General features: G+C 43.0%; 1 protein-coding gene across 3 annotated transcripts; it reads right to left on the bottom strand.

Annotated features, from left to right (window-relative positions):
- Nucleotides 1–1,828: 1,828 nt before the first annotated feature.
- LOC136752551 (outer dynein arm-docking complex subunit 3) lies at nucleotides 1,829–9,569 on the bottom strand. Of its 3 annotated transcripts, none has more exons than XM_066707970.1 (7): nucleotides 9,411–9,569; nucleotides 8,733–8,845; nucleotides 8,336–8,431; nucleotides 6,853–6,959; nucleotides 5,105–5,261; nucleotides 2,884–3,024; nucleotides 1,829–2,140 (listed from the first exon to the last, which is right to left on the bottom strand). In XM_066707970.1, the coding sequence occupies exons 2-7, from the start codon at nucleotides 8,784–8,786 to the stop codon at nucleotides 2,102–2,104; spliced, it is 594 nt and encodes a 197-aa protein (XP_066564067.1). In that variant the 5' UTR covers nucleotides 8,787–8,845; nucleotides 9,411–9,569; the 3' UTR covers nucleotides 1,829–2,101. The 3 variants fall into 3 exon arrangements, with proteins under 3 accessions (XP_066564067.1, XP_066564068.1, XP_066564069.1); XM_066707971.1 differs by having other exon boundaries at nucleotides 1,829–2,137; XM_066707972.1 differs by lacking the exon at nucleotides 8,336–8,431.
- Between the last annotated feature and the right edge of the window lie 8,997 nt (nucleotides 9,570–18,566).

The following is an 18,566-nucleotide window of genomic DNA, read 5'->3' as shown; positions in this document are numbered from 1 at the left end:
GATGGACTAGAAATAAGGAAAACAGACAAATAAATAACAAACGTAATGTAATGTTTGGGTCCAGGAGGTGGTGAAGAGATCCCTCCTTTAATAATAATTTGACTGGAATCAGACTGGTTAATATCAACGGGTTTTATTCACACACTTCAATCACGCAGCTCTCTTTTCTCCCTCACTACAACTCCTCTTTCTATCATAAACTTCATGTCTTCATCAACCTGTTCGATGTGTCCCTGTATACACATTAAATTAGTATTGTTTTAATGACCTCCTTGATTTCTTTACACTCCGAGTCATCCAAAGTTTTGCTAAAAAGGTCTGATGTGATCGCACTGGGGAGAATTCGGTGGGGGAGGAGAGTCCAGCTAAAAATATAAAAAATAATAAAAAATAAAAGGTCAGGCTTCTGCCGAGACCAGCCTGTCGGGACCAAAAGGTTAAAAGCTGCGAGGAATCCGGCCCCGTACATTCACAGCCGCTCTCTTATCTTAACTCCATGACACAGATCTGTCAGAGCAGACCGAACAGCACAATGTGACATTAAAACAGTACAAATGCAGGGTGTCTGTCTAGTTAGTTAGATAGTTGTATTAATTCTCAGCATTGACACTGTTAAGGCTGTACAGAAACACGTGAGAACTGTAAGGTCTTGATGTTTTTATTTTTCCTCACCAAGGTATTATCAATTCCATACAGGATCGGTAAACTAAATGAAAATAAAATTAAATGTTTGTGCTTTAAAATATTAATTTTATTTTACATTTGTATTGATTTTGATTACAAATAACTTAAAGAATACCTAAACTGACCAACCACCACCGCCTGGTCAGGAAGAAAGGTTTCTGTGAGCGCTAAAGTCAAATTAAACTTTCCAAAGAGCGACATTAAAAATAAACCAAGTTCAAAGTGTAAAGATTGCATCTAAGAGGGGGTGAAATTAAATGACTATGAGATTGAACAGATTAATAATTGTAAGAATACGGAGCATCTTAATGGTTTCCTTGAATTCATGGCGACAGTTAATGAACTGGCATGGCTAGTAATCCTGGTTGAACATTATTCAAAATACAACACCAGTCACTGTCTGGAGCGTTACACAAATTGGGGGACAGGATTTCTCAGGCTTTAAGGAGATTGAACCACAAGACAATGGCTTGCAAATGCTTATTAGGCAGTGTTGTTAATGTTTTAATTGATATTTAATTGATTTCACTATACTGGTATAAATAACGCAGCCCAGTCTCAGGAGAGAAACGTCAACAGGCTGAGGTTCAGGCACTGCACTGTTTTCTGCTGGAAAGACGTCAGCTGGACCCATTCAGTATGCATTTCAGTATATAGTGTATGCATCTCAGTATGTAGTGTGTGCGTCTCAGTATATAGCGTATGTGTCTCAGTATGTAGTGTATGTGTCTCAGTATGTAGTGTGTGCGTCTCAGTATATAGCGTATGTGTCTCAGTATGTAGTGTATGTGTCTCAGTATGTAGTGTATGCATCTCAGTATATAGTGTATGTGTCTCAGTATGTAGTGTATGCGTCTCAGTATATAGTGTATGTGTCTCAGTATGTAGTGTATGCGTCTCAGTATATAGTGTGTGCGTCTCAGTATATAGTGTATGCATCTCAGTATATAGTGTATGTGTCTCAGTATGTAGTGTATGCGTCCCAGTATGTAGTGTATGTACCAGAGGATGAATTATGTCCCTAATGACGTCTCATAGTGCAGTGCCTGAACCTCAGCCTGTTGACGTTTCTATCCTGAGACTTGCTGCGTTATTTATACCAGTATAGTGAAATCAATTAAATATCAATTAAAACTTTAACAACACTGCCTAATAAGCATTTGCAAGCCATTGTCTTTGAAAGTTTGCACTAAATCCAGCCCATTTTACCCTAGTAGGCTGTGAAATTCAACATAGATCAACTGTGGTGCCAGATTATAAACTGGAGGAGAGTGGGAGTGGAAGAACCCAATTAGGAATCAAGAACTGATAAATACTGTAGGGCTACTAATTGCCTTCTTCTTCTTGCTCCTCTTCTCCTTCCCCTTGGTGTGGTAGGCGACGATGCGCTGGGACTGGCGCTCCAGCATGTCGCGCTTCAGTACTTCCGGGTCATCCTCGCCACTGTCCTCTTCTTCTACGACACAGCAGGGGACAGAAGAGGGTCACACGCCGGAAGGGGGGAACTTTTATCAGAACCGCTCAGTACAAATGGGTCTGCTCTGGCCCTGGATAGTGGCTTTGAAAGCTCTAGCAAGCTCAGCGAGAGATGTTACAACTGTGACAAAAAGCACTCTGTTACACACGCTGCTTCCAGAGGTGTCGGAAATATGATGGTAGTGGAAAACAATGCAAGCAAACACTCAGTGTCATATATCTGCATCTCGGGGAGTTTGATCCCTATGTTGTAGTATGGGATATTATTTTCGATTCTGGCGAGGAACTAGAAACAAGCGTATGCTAATTACACACACCGTTCAACAGGAGCCCAAGAACGCTCACGAATGTTCATAAAACATAAAATAATCAGTTTGAGTAAATAAATGCATAATCACTAAATCCTGGACTCAGGTAGTAGTCGTTTAGATCCCGTGTTTAGTGGAAGACAGCGTTGGCCAAGAGATTATGCAGGCCACGGTTGGACATACAGAAATCTGTGCCCTGTCAGAATCATCCACCGGTGTACAGATGTTTCGGGCTGATAGTCGCAGGCTGTGGGTGCCGACAGCCTGGATTCCAGGACGGCAACAGGGTCTTTTGCTTACGATGTAACCAAGACATTTACATCTCATGGTCCATTTGTCTCAGGTATCTGCATCTGGTGATTAAGTCCCCAGATCTGTCCTCTGTGTAGGTGCACTGCGGCGGCGCTCCTCTCACCTTCTTCTGGTGATCACCGAGGTCTCTGCCCTTCAGCTCCTCTATCATCAGCAGCACTTTCTGCACTGCCTGGGAGAGGAGCTCATGCACATCCTCCTCCGAGGACGGGGGTACGGGGGCGTCCGGGACGTAGCTCTTAGGCTGTGGAGAGACAGAGACAAATGTAGGGACATACAGAGGGACAGAGACAGAGAGAGAGCAGGGTTCGTACAGCTTTTCAAAAGTCAAATTCAAGCACTTTTCAAGTACTTTCAAGGTGCAAGGTCAAAGATTTTCCAGCACCTCACAGCCTTGGTGAACTAAACCTTCTCATCTAAAATGCACACTTTTCTGCACTGAACTAAGCACATGAAATTATAATTTCACCACACTATTAGATGTTATTATGCTGTAACAGCAAAATTGTTTCATGAGAGCCTTCATGTACACTTGGCATTGTGTTGTTACCTGGCTAAAATCAGGTTGATATTAAATCAATATAAATCCATCTTGCAATCAGTCAAAATTAGTGAACACCAATACACAATTGTTTTAAACATGCAAAACATAAAAAGCTACATCAACACTTTTCTGTATTGAACTTCCATGTACATTCAAGGAGCAAATGTAAAATAGAGCATAACAAAGTTCTACGAGTCAATCCATGTATATTCAGTATGCTCACTTACTGTCAAAACAGCATCATGTTTATTCTCTTCAATGTTCCTATATCCTTAACCTAGTAAACAGTGACGGTCTTTATGTTATGGAATCTCCCTCAGCAATAAATACTTTGCATTAGTATCTGCTGGTCTCTGCTTTTTTAATTTTCTTAAATGGAATTACACATTATAATAATTGATTTTGAATACTAAACCATCAACATGTTATTTATTTATTTATTTATATATATATATATATATATATATATATATATATATATATATATGTATTTAAAAAAATAAAAAAGCAGAGACCAGCAGATACTAATGCAAAGTATTACAATGCTATCCGCAAATGTGGACCTTGTTTTAACCAGAGTGTATATTCAATGTTATGGAGCCCCCTCCTCTGAAACGGCAGCATTGTGGCACATTTGCCTCACTGGGCGCTGATGCGCGCTGTCTCAGCGGCTCACACTCAGCGCATCAAACACACCAGCTCATCCAACAGGAGTCGCACTGGGCGCGGCATAAAGCAATCAACTGGCTCCCCAACCATTGTAGTTATATCCCCAAGATCATTCATTTAATCATTTTTCACAAAAATCCAGCACTTTATTCAAAATTCAAGCACTTTCACAACCTTGAAAATACCACATTAAAATTCAAGCATTTTCAAGGATTTCAAGCACCCGTACCAACCCTGAGAGAGGGACAGAGAGAGAGAAATAAATGTGTGATTAAGTGAGATCCCTCGCCGTCCCTCCAGACCTTCTTTCCAAATTTCAGCTGGAAATTTACATTAAGATGTCTATGGGCATAGAATGGGTCTTAACTACCCCTGTCCTAGATGTGCGAAATGCCTAGAAATGCCTAGCTTTGTACTCCACAGATCAGTTCCTCTGATTCATCAACTCAAACTCCAATTACGGCACCCACTACATGCAATTTGACACAGACACTGCAGTCCTGATTTCTTTCTCCATAAGCCTGGTTTAAACACACACAGGCAGGTAGCTGCTGTGTACAAAATACATGCACTGTTTACATTCAAACATGTCGATGTTGCTGCTACAGACGGACACTGGCTTCAAAACACAACGCTGATGTAAAATACTAAGAAAGCAGGGCAGGGAAGACTTTCCACTTTACAAATCGTACACTAGTACAGTGTACTATTCTAGATTCCCATTCTAACTTTCCAGGCATTGTTTTTAGTCATGAATGAAATCGTCAGATACGCTTCCACAGTCCTTTGCAGGCTGCAGAACAGACTCGCATCCTGAACTGTAGTGAGGAACTGTGAAATGAGAGGAAAACTGAAAAATGCATATATGATACATTAGTGAGAGAGAGAGGACTAGTCCATGCCCTAAAAATACACTAAAGGCTCATTTGTGGACAGCTGAACCACAGTGTCAGACAGCTCTCCTCCCCGTGTCAAACCACTATAGTAGATCTCCGCAGTGCCCTTTCACTTCCAGCTTTCTACAAGCTGGGCTCTGTGGTCCAGGAGCCACTAATCTGTGTGCCGGGCCGGCTGCAGATCTCTCCGCGGGGAGAAAGGGGGCGGGGCTTACCTGCTTGATGTGGTCCAGCATGTTACTCAGGTGCTTCACCCCGATGGTCACTGCATTCAGGGTGCGGGTCACCTGCTGAGAATTCTCTTGGAATGCGTATCGTTGCTTTTCCACGGCCCTCAGGTGAGCCTTGGCCTCCTCCACCATCTGCTGCTCACTGTGGGAGACGGGCATAGAGAGAGACCCCATTAACCAGGGCTAGCCCCAACCCCCCCCGCCGAACAACATGTAAACAGACACTGAGGCACGACCCTGAACCGAAATTCGGCGAGTTGGCATGACGTCTGCACGCCTGGTCAGAATCGACTACCGCTGTCGAGTTCTTTAAACAGTAGCTTTCTGTTTTGTATTTTGCTTGTGTGGCTGTGAGGAAGTATTGTATTCATTTATTTTGTTTGACTGAATCAATGGAAAAGCTGTAATTTATTTGGATGATCATAAGTCACTAGACTCCTGCAAGGCTTTGATCAGTGCAACTGGGGGATTTTTTCCAACAGAGCGCTCAAATACATAATTGAACCCTTAATTGAATTAATAATTTCTTAAATCAGAGCCTTTTAATTGTTTTAAACAGTAGGGGGATTAAGTTAAGTATAGAATTGTATGAGGAACTTATTAAAGAACCAGCTCTTTCATTGCACAATTTAAAAAATGTAATCTAAGCAGATTGTTACTTGAGTTAAGGTTCAATTAATAAATTGAGAACTTGGTTGGAACAAAACCCAGCAGGGTAGGGCGTCCTCCAGGACCAGGGATGGGAACCATTGATATAAGTGAGCAAGGGATTTAGATATAATTTTTTACTCAATGCTGGGGCAGGAAGAAACAGCTTATCCAGCTGTGTGCAGCTGTGCTTCCGGGTTTAACAATGGTTTAGAAACAGAAGAGTTTGTAAACTGAGATAGCTTATACAGGATCCCTTACTTATGACGAAAGGCGCTGAATACACAGTTGTCACTGTATTATTCGACACACAGGAGATGGGGGCGGAAGGGCACTGAGGCAAACTGAGAATAGACAGACAGTACAACTGCAGGGGATGGTGCACAGCTAAATACCTCTGAGGAACAGTCAGCAGAAGGAGGCTTTAACAATACACACGAGGACACAGCAACCCTGGGCTCAGTGTACAGGAGCCACACACAATGAAACACACACTCAACTCCTGTGTTAGCCTTCAAGCACCAGATACACAAAGGGTTGCTGGGCAGCCCTGAGATTTTGATCAAAATGGGAACAGAGACAAATGCCGTTCTCTTGGTGTCGCTACACACATGCACTCGCCCCCTTGCTGAGAATATGGTGAAGGGTGACTCATCTGACCAGATCACTTTTTTACACACCTCTGTAGACCAGTGCCTATGTTTTTTGAACCATTGAACTCTCAAATTTGTATTGAGGGGTTTACGCACTGCCATCTTGATCCAAAATTGAGGTCAACTGGGCCTGTTCAGCATTTGTATACATACCACAGAGCATGATAGGATGTTAATTGCTTAATTGCATCATGCATACACCTCTTTGGAGGCATCTGCATCATTATGTTCCTCCACTCATTTATTCAGGTTTTTCCTTTCATTTGTTATTTGTGTGACACAAGACCGAACACATAAGTGAGCACAGTACAACACAGCAGGGGAAGTTCAGCCTGACGTAGTGCAAGAGATGTTTGAAAACTGGACAATTGCCCTTTGTCTGGTGACTGAACTGAAGGGGGGCGGGGGATACGACGGTGATATAAGCAGTACCTGGAGCGCTTGGCCTGCTCTGAGTCCTTCATCTCCTTTAACTCGGCCTCCAGTCTCTTCTTCTTCTCCCTCAGTCTGAGCTGGGACTTGTTGTACTTCTCTTTCATCTGCTCCAGACGTTTCGAGACAGACAGACACAGATACAGACACACACACGCATAATTGAGGTCAGTCTTGGTACCAAAAATGGTTTATCTCTTCCGCATCCCCTCCGTTATCAGATCGATGTAGCTGGAACCCCAGTCCTAGCCGAGACCAAGACGTGAGGGTGAGCCCGTGTGAAATGACCCGTGTGGAGACGCAACCCTCACACTATTGGGAGCCTGTGTGTGTTGTCTGGGAGAGGATAAGGCTTCCCAGACGCAACAGATAACAGATAACTACTGTAACCCCTGAAAGTAATTGCTACACTAGTCAAAATGTGAAACTAAAAACTACCTAAAATGTAACCCTGACACCAGTTTCTTTATTTCAGGCTTCTAACGTGCGTCTGTGTTATGAGCTGGACTGCAGGTCAATGGCTTGCTGCCTAATGAGGCCACACCCTGCCTCGTTAAGTGTGCACTGAACTGCTCTTCACACCTCTGGAGAAAGGAGAGTATGTGTAAACATTGCCAGGTTGCCAGGCCTTTTCACGTGTGAAGAATTCAGCCAGGGTGTGAAATGCCCGAGTTTACATCCAGGACAAATTACTCCTCGTGTTATAATGAGCGACTGATCCCCACCTTTTCTTCAAATGACCCATTCATGGGCTTTGTGTTCGTAATGTTCTATTAAAAGTGCAGTCTCAATGCACTTTGCAAGACTTCTCAAAGGCAATAGTTGGCCCATGTTCTGACCACAAGACTTTTGAAACCCCAACCCAAACTGGACCCCTAACCCTGCTGTGCAAGTGACGTCAGGTGAGGCGCGCCAGCTGGACCTGGGCTCTTCATATTGTAAACCATTAGGCCGGCCCAGTCTGGGACATGCGACCTTCTCTGCTGCAGAGTGACTTATACAGGTAAGTCGCATCGTGTTGTGAGGGAGCCCTCTACTGCCCACAGAGGGGTATCGCAGATGTATCACTAGTCGCCTGCAAAGAGGGAGCGATCCTGTCAGGAGACTGCAGAATAAATGCCTGTAGGTACGGGCCAAAATAAAAGCAGACCCTCATCCAGAACTGTGTTCAGTCATGAGAAAACTCCACAAGAGCGACTGCTGAACTTCATATCCAGAATCGGTCAGGTTTTGAGAACAGGAGACCAGAGGCACCTCTACACAGAGAGAGGTGGGGGGTGGAACAAGCCCACAGTTTGGGATGATTCTCAAATGGAGGCGACTCTCGGGTCAAAGTGCCGAGCAGCCCGGCGAGCACGAGGGTTCGAACGGCTTCCTCTCATTCCTAAACTCGGTGCTCTTTTGCTCTTCCCTATACAGTCCAAGTTCAACCATTGGGCAAAGAAATAAAAAAGTCAATGATGACCCCGATTCTCACACCTACCTCCTTCTCCTCTAGTTCAGCCTGTGCATTCATCTCCTCCTTCTTGTTCCCGATCCTCTTCCTCTGTTTGCGCTCCTTGTACACTATCTCCTCCTCCTATGGTTTCCATAGATATGATTTCAGTACAGGGCAGCGTGTGGCTGAGCATCCATTTCACTTTCACAGCCATCCAGATATCAAGGCTTAGTTCCCAATCCTGGTACTACAGGCTTGTGATCAAACTGCACTCTCAATTAATTCATTGAAACCTTAATTGAACTGATAATTGGCTTCATCCCACTTCAAAAAGCTGGAGAATACGGGTTTATCTCCAGTGGTTTACAAATACTAATAATCAACACAGGCCCATCCGAAGCCACAAGGCAGGAAGGAAAGAGTGTAGCCTAAACCCTCTCACCGGTAAGGGCTCAGGCCGCTGCTTCTCGTCCTGCTGCTGGAGCTGCAGAATCATGTCCTTGTACTGCTCGATGGTGTACTGTGAGCTCACATAGATAGCAGTCTTGTTCCCCTCTGGAAATTTGGAGATAATAAGATAAGGAATATGCAGATTTTGTATAGACAGTATTCATATAGACGTCAGTGGACACACACACACACACACACACACACACACACACACACACACACACACACACACACGTTCATCTTGAAAACAGTGACATCTAAAACTTTTCTTCGCAGATCCATGAGGCTTTCAATTGACTGACTTCAATATAGTGACAAAAGCCGGCTGTAGTCAAGTTGTTCACATCCAGGTCTGTTAAAATCCTGCTTTACACTGCGCACAGGGACAGTGTCCGGCTGCTTAACTGAACTAATTACAGTGACTAAAGCAGGCTTTCATGACAGCAGAGAGATTTCCCAAACCGAGCAGAGGCGCTGTGGGGAACCTGAACAGACACCGTGTCCACATGGCGCATGGAGGATAACTAGCAACTGTGCGGCTCCTACTGTCTCTTTAAGTCCAGTGACGTTTCCGACAGAAGCTGCAACAGCGACGTCGCTCTTGCTGGTTTTGATACAGATGTGAGCGGATCAATGGCTGCCCTGCTTCAGGAGCTGCACAAACACCTACCGATTATCCGGATCCTCCTCCGCAGCTCGTCGATCTGCTCGGCGATGACGTCCTGCTCGTCGCCCGCATCACGCGTGCTCTCACGTGCAGACAGTCGGGACAAATGACGCCCCTGAGCGCGAGCCGCCGCACAGCCCCGCACCGTCGCCTAGCAACCGCCCGCCGTCGCACATACACACACGGAACGCGTGGCGCCGGGACGAGGCTCGGAGCAGTGCATGCTGGGTGTTGTAGTTTTACACGCGTACCTCTGGAGAAACGCTGCTCTCTCCCAAAGCCAAAGGAGACGCGTTTCCTCTGGAATCAGGATAGTGAGCTTTGTGCACACAATTGAAAGTAGAAAGCACCACACAGATTAAGTTATCTAACTAAGTTAGTATTTTAGGAGGACTGTATTTTACAACCACTAGGTAGGACATTATTCACCCCGTGGTGCATACACTACATACTGAGACACATACACTACATACTGAGACACATACACTACATACTGAGACACATACACTACATACTGAGACGCATACATTATACTGAGACACATACACTACATACTGAGACACATACACTACATACTGAGACGCATACATTATACTGAGACACATACACTACATACTGAGACACATACACTACATACTGAGACGCATACATTATACTGAGACACATACACTACATACTGAGACACATACACTACATAATGAGACGCATACATTATACTGAGACACATACACTAAATACTGAGACACATACACTACATACTGAGACGCATACACTATATACTGAGACGCATACACTATACTGAGACGCACACACTACATACTGAGACGCACACACTACATACTGAGACGCATACATTATACTGAGACACATACACTACATACTGAGACACACACACTACATACTGAGACGCATACACTATACTGAGATGCACACACTACATACTGAGACGCACACACTACATACTGAGACGCATACACTACATACTGAGACGCACACACTACATACTGAGACGCATACACTATACTGAGATGCACACACTACATACTGAGACGCACACACTACATACTGAGACGCATACACTACATACTGAGACGCATACATTATAGTGAGACACATACACTACATACTGAGACGCACACACCATATACTGAGACGCATACACTATATACTGAGACGCATACATTATACTGAGACGCACACACTACATACTGAGACGCACACACTATATACTGAGACGCATACACTATATACTGAGACGCATACATTATACTGAGACGCACACACTACATACTGAGACACACTATATACTGAGACACATACACTACATACTGAGACGCATACACTATACTGAGACACATACACTATATACTGAGACGCACACACTACATACTGAGACGCATACACTATACTGAGACACATACACTATACTGAGACGCATACACTACATACTAAGACGCATACACTACATACTGTGACGCATACACTACATACTGAGACGCATACACTATACTGAGACGCATACACTATACTGAGACGCATACACTACATACTGAGACGCACACACTACATACTGAGACGCATACATTATACTGAGACACATACACTACATACTGAGACACATACACTACATACTGAGACGCATACACTACATACTGAGACACATACAATACATACTGAGACACATACACTACATACTGAGACGCATACATTATACTGAGACACATACACTACATACTGAGACACATACACTACATACTGAGATGCATACACTATACTGAGACGCACACACTACATACTGAGACGCACACACTACATACTGAGACGCATACATTATACTGAGACACATACACTACATACTGAGACGCACACACTACATACTGAGACGCATACACTACATACTGAGACGCATACACTATACTGAGACGCACACACTACATACTGAGACACACTATATACTGAGACACATACACTACATACTGAGACGCATACACTATACTGAGACACATACACTATATACTGAGACTCACACACTACATACTGAGACGCATACACTACATACTGAGACGCATACATTATAGTGAGACACATACACTACATACTGAGACGCACACACTATATACTGAGACGCATACACTATATACTGAGACGCATACATTATACTGAGACGCACACACTACATACTGAGACGCACACACTATATACTGAGACGCATACACTATATACTGAGACGCATACATTATACTGAGACGCACACACTACATACTGAGACACACTATATACTGAGACACATACACTACATACTGAGACGCATACACTATACTGAGACACATACACTATATACTGAGACGCACACACTACATACTGAGACGCATACACTATACTGAGACACATACACTATACTGAGACGCATACACTACATACTAAGACGCATACACTACATACTGTGACGCATACACTACATACTGAGACGCATACACTATACTGAGACGCATACACTACATACTGAGACGCATACACTATACTGAGACGCATACACTACATACTAAGACGCATACACTACATACTGAGACGCATACACTACATACTGAGACGCATACACTATACTGAGACGCATACACTATACTGAGACGCATACACTACATACTGAGACACACTATATACTGAGACACATACACTACATACTGAGACGCATACACTATACTGAGACACATACACTATATACTGAGACGCACACACTACATACTGAGACGCATACACTATACTGAGACACATACACTATACTGAGACGCATACACTACATACTAAGACGCATACACTACATACTGTGACGCATACACTACATACTGAGACGCATACACTATACTGAGACGCATACACTACATACTAAGACGCATACACTACATACTGAGACGCATACACTACATACTGAGACGCATACACTATATACTGAGACGCATACATTATACTGAGACGCACACACTACATACTGAGACACACTATATACTGAGACACATACACTACATACTGAGACGCATACACTATACTGAGACACATACACTATATACTGAGACGCACACACTACATACTGAGACGCATACACTATACTGAGACACATACACTATACTGAGACGCATACACTACATACTAAGACGCATACACTACATACTGTGACGCATACACTACATACTGAGACGCATACACTATACTGAGACGCATACACTACATACTGAGACGCATACACTACATACTAAGACGCACACACTACATACTGAGACGCATACACTATACTGAGACGCATACACTACATACTAAGACGCATACACTACATACTGAGACGCATACACTACATACTGAGACGCATACACTATACTGAGACGCATACACTATACTGAGACGCATACACTACATACTGAGACGCATACACTACATACTAAGACGCACACACTACATACTGAGACGCATACACTATACTGAGACGCATACATTATACTGAGACACATACACTACATACTGAGACGCATACATTATACTGAGACACATACACTACATACTGAGACGCATACATTATACTGAGACACATACACTACATACTGAGACACATACACTACATACTGAGACGCATACACTATACTGACAAACATACACTATATACTGAGACGCATACACTATATACTGAGACGCACACACTACATACTGAGACGCATACACTACATACTGAGACACATACACTACATACTGAGACGCATACATTATACTGAGACACATACACTACATACTGAGACACATACACTACATACTGAGATGCATACACTATACTGAGACGCACACACTACATACTGAGACGCATACATTATACTGAGACACATACACTACATACTGAGACGCACACACTACATACTGAGACTCATACATTATACTGAGACACATACACTACATACTGAGACGCATACACTACATACTGAGACGCATACACTATACTGAGACACATACACTACATACTGAGACGCACACACTACATACTGAGACGCATACATTATACCGAGACACATACACTACATACTGAGACGCACACACTACATACTGAGACGCATACACTACATACTGAGACGCATACACTATACTGAGACGCACACACTACATACTGAGACGCACACACTACATACTGAGACGCATACACTACATACTGAGACGCATACATTATAGTGAGACACATACACTACATACTGAGACGCACACACTATATACTGAGACGCATACATTATACTGAGACGCACACACTACATACTGAGACGCACACACTATATACTGAGACGCATACATTATACTGAGACGCATACACTACATACTGAGACGCACACACTACATACTGAGACGCATACACTATACTGAGACGCACACACTACATACTGAGACGCACACACTACATACTGAGACGCATACACTACATACTGAGACGCATACATTATAGTGAGACACATACACTACATACTGAGACGCACACACTATATACTGAGACACATACACTACATACTGAGACGCATACACTATACTGAGACACATACACTATATACTGAGACGCACACACTACATACTGAGACGCATACACTATACTGAGACGCATACACTACATACTAAGACGCATACACTACATACTGAGACGCATACACTACATACTGAGACGCATACACTATACTGAGACGCATACACTACATACTGAGACGCATACACTACATACTGAGACGCATACACTATACTGAGACGCATACACTACATACTGAGACCCATACACTACATACTAAGACGCACACACTACATACTGAGATGCATACACTATACTGAGACGCATACACTACATACTAAGACGCATACACTACATACTGAGACGCATACACTATACTGAGACACATACACTATACTGAGACGCATACACTATACTGAGACGCATACACTACATACTAAGACGCACACACTACATACTGAGACACATACACTACATACTAAGACGCACACACTATATACTAAGACGCATACACTATATATTGATCCCCCTGTGTCCCTCCCCTGAGCTCTGACTGTGACTTCACATCTTGTCTGCAATTATTAGCTCACAAGCATGTAGGACCTGGATTTACTCTATTTGTTCTTATGCGCTTTTGTGATTTTGAACTTGTAATTTGTACTGTTTTGATCTGTAATTGTATACTGTATTGCACTTTTAATAATGTTCTTATGTTGTGTAAGTTGCCCTGGATAAGGGCGTCTGTAATAAATAAATAATAGTAATATATAATAATATTGAAATGTAATCATGTTCCACTGGAACCCCGGGATCTCTGGCTAAACACAGCTGTCACACCCGCGACATGTGCGGCTCGATCTTCATAAAACACCTTTGAAACGAAAATGCTGTTGTGCCCTTGAGCAAGATACTTCACTTCGATTACTCCAGTAAAATGCCCAGCTGTATAAATGGGTGCAAATGTAAGTCGCCCTGGATAAGAGTGTCTGCTAAATGACAAATAATGTAATGTAATTTAAAGAGATTTTCGAGTTTAAACCAACCGCAAAGTAACCGATGTATAAACTCCATGTGTGATTGTATCTCTTGTTTTTCCTTATTCAAAGCAGTATTTGTCTTAAGTTTTTTTTTATTTTAGCAATGGATGTGTATGCATCTTGTAATATTAGTCCTTTATCCCTGCTAGATAGCACTTCTCAGTTTTATTTGCTTCTTGCGTTTTTGATTGTTTTCCTCCTTGCTCCCTTTCCTGTAGCCCTCGGCTGACCCTACATCTTGACAGCACTTAGCTTTTACCGTCCAGGATGTAGGACCTCACTTACTGTACCTGCTTGTTTAAATTGTAAATTGGAATTTGTAAAATGTATTTTGAATTGCTATGTTTAGTTTAATTGAATTTGTAATGATTGATGCCTTTTACTTAACTGTATTTTTGCACTTTGTTTTACACTTATTTTGTAAGTCGCCCTGGATAAGGGCGTCTGCCAAGAAGTAATAATAATAATAATGTGCAATTTTGGGGGACCGGACACAGAATCTCCACGACACGACTTCAAAGGTTTGTAAAGAATATTATACATTCATTTTATTACATACACATATATACATATACACACACACACACACACAATTCAGTTTGTGATGGTTATTGGAGATTCCCTCCTGAGGAGTCGTCGATGGTCATGTCAAGATGCCAGACAGTGACCTTGACTTTGGATTCAGCTGCACTCCAGGTGCCTGTGTGTTGATACTCCGCCAGGAAGCGCTGAGCACCACCATGGTCAAACAGCCAGACTTGCTCCAGGGAACAACATCACCCAGAGAAATACCATCGAAGAAGCAGGGAAAGATTTCGCCTGTCTTATCCAGTCAGTGCAGAGCAGATGGAATAAGGTAATAACCTTAATAAGAGTGGTGCTGTGTTCTTGTCTAATGAAAATGACCCTCTACCATCACTGTTTGTTTTGCTTTTATTGAAAATCAGATGTATTTTTAAATAATATATTTATACATTTTTTATTTTCCTGATAACACTAACTGAAACCAAGTGAAACTGAAAGACTAATCTACACTCACCTAAAGGATTATTAGGAACACCATACTAATACTGTGTTTGACCCCCTTTCGCCTTCAGAACTGCCTTAATTCTACGTGGCATTGATTCAACAAGGTGCTGAAAGCATTCTTTAGAAATGTTGGCCCATATTGATAGGATAGCATCTTGCAGTTGATGGAGATTTGTGGGATGCACATCCAGGGCACGAAGCTCCCGTTCCACCACATCCCAAAGATGCTCTATTGGGTTGAGATCTGGTGACTGTGGGGGCCAGTTTAGTACAGTGAACTCATTGTCATGTTCAAGAAACCAATTTGAAATGATTCGACCTTTGTGACATGGTGCATTATCCTGCTGGAAGTAGCCATCAGAGGATGGGTACATGGTGGTCATAAAGGGATGGACATGGTCAGAAACAATGCTCAGGTAGGCCGTGGCATTTAAACGATGCCCAATTGGCACTAAGGGGCCAAGAAAACATCCCCCACACCATTACACCACCACCACCAGCCTGCACAGTGGTAACAAGGCTTGATGGATCCATGTTCTCATTCTGTTTATGCCAAATTCTGACTCTATCAGAATTTCTCAACAGAAATCGAGACTCATCAGACCAGGCAACATTTTTCCAGTCTTCAACTGTCCAATTTTGGTGAGCTTGTGCAAATTGTAGCCTCTTTTTCCTATTTGTAGTGGAGATGAGTGGTACCCGGTGGGGTCTTCTGCTGTTGTAGCCCATCCGCCTCAAGGTTGTACGTGTTGTGGCTTCACAAATGCTTTGCTGCATACCTCGGTTGTAACGAGTGGTTATTTCAGTCAAAGTTGCTCTTCTATCAGCTTGAATCAGTCGGCCCATTCTCCTCTGACCTCTAGCATCAACAAGGCATTTTCGCCCACAGGACTGCCGCATACTGGATGTTTTTCCCTTTTCACACCATTCTTTGTAAACCCTAGAAATGGTTGTGCATGAAAATCCCAGTAACTGAGCAGATTGTGAAATACTCAGACCGGCCCGTCTGGCACCAACAACCATGCCACGGTCAAAATTGCTTAAATCACCTTTCTTTCCCATTCAGACATTCAGTTTGGAGTTCAGGAGATTGTCTTGACCAGGACCACACCCCTAAATGCATTGAAGCAACTGCCATGTGATTGGTTGGTTAGATAATTGCATTAATGAGAAATTGAACAGGTGTGCCTAATAATCCTTTAGGTGAGTGTATATAGTAGTACACTGATTTAAACTACACAGAGGAGTGTTTTTCATAGCACACCCCTCATTCATGACCTATTCTTAATTACAAAGGCGCCTTACTGTGGGGTGGAACACCAAGATTTGCTGTGCTAAGAGTACCACCGGATTGCGGCCAGCAAGAAGATACGGTATGTGTGAAATGGTATTCTCTGAATCTTTGCGGAGTCTGAAATCCTGTGTATTCTGTCACCCATTGCAGGCCCGTAGCCAGCCTAGTGGAAGGGGGGGTTCTTTTTTTTTTTAAGTGGACATTTTTGCCGTTTTTCCCCTCATTTTGTATTTAATTATGAGGTTCAAATATTTCATTTTGGTGACTTTTTATGCACTAATTTGTGCTGGATTAGCTTGTCTGCTGGTATCTTAATGAGCACACTTTTTGATGCACCAAAAATATTTACTACAGTGTTGTCAAATTGCTTGTACCACCTTTTTCAGTCCAAACACACACACACACACGTGTGAATGGAGCACTGACACAGAGGAACACACATCACACATATTCAGGGTAAAAACCTTCTGAATCGGTCACTGTTGCTAGCTGGTTCCACTGAATGGATCATGGTCAGAATTGACTTGACACATGCTACACCCCTCCACTGAGTTTTGTGAAAATCGGTCTTGTAGTTTTTGCGTAATCCTGACAGACACAGACACACACGAGTGAAAACCTTCTGCTCCTGTGGGGTTGACGACTGTTAGCTAGCACGTAGCAAGCGTTAGCTATCTCAACTGTTAGGTTAGGTAGTAAATATAACAAGCTTACCCTGTTTGGCAGTCTTTTTGAACATACGTTCAATATTCTGCGACAATGACGCTGCTGCCTGCTCTTTTCGCTCCATACTCACTATCCAGGTGGATGTCGTTGGCCTCACAGATTTTGCTATGAGTGCATAACCTCGGTTGCTGCGCATGTAATACTCCTGTAAAGGATGATATTAATGAACATAAAAAAAACTGACTTAAATTCTGGACCTTTGGCAGTGAGGGGGGCGGGGGTCGTTCGAACTACCCGAACCCCCGTCTACGGGCATGCATTTCTCTATTATTTTACCACAAAATAAATAGGCAGTTCGATTCCTCATGATTTCTTGTTGATACCTTTCGGGTCCTCTCCACTGTGGAACACTTCCCTGCTTGGAACTCAGATCTGTGGTGCGCTGACGGGGTTCACCTGAGCGATAATGCTGGCATGCCCATCTTTGCTCAGCTGATGTGGTGTGCAGCATATGTACAGCCAGGCCCGCCGTCAGGGGGGGTCAAAGGCCCAGGGGGGCCCATGCAAATGTCTATGGTTGACCCTTAAATGGGATCAAGTACAACAATTTACAT

This window comes from Amia ocellicauda, chromosome 7 (genome assembly GCF_036373705.1).
Source record: "Amia ocellicauda isolate fAmiCal2 chromosome 7, fAmiCal2.hap1, whole genome shotgun sequence".
Taxonomy (NCBI): Eukaryota; Metazoa; Chordata; class Actinopteri; order Amiiformes; family Amiidae; genus Amia; species Amia ocellicauda.
This window is presented reverse-complemented; position numbering and strand designations above follow the sequence as displayed.

Bases quoted from the DNA above. Each gene is read 5' to 3' on its own strand.
- LOC136752551 (XM_066707970.1), bottom strand. From the start codon at position 8,786: ATGATTCTGCAGCTCCAGCAGCAGGACGAGAAGCAGCGGCCTGAGCCC. The intron at 8,432-8,732 runs GTGAGAGGGTTT...TGGAAACCATAG, and splicing joins AGCGGCCTGAGCCCTTACCG to GAGGAGGAGATAGTGTACAA. The intron at 2,141-2,883 runs GTGAGAGGAGCG...GCTGTGTCGTAG, and splicing joins TCGGTGATCACCAGAAGAAG to AAGAAGAGGACAGTGGCGAG.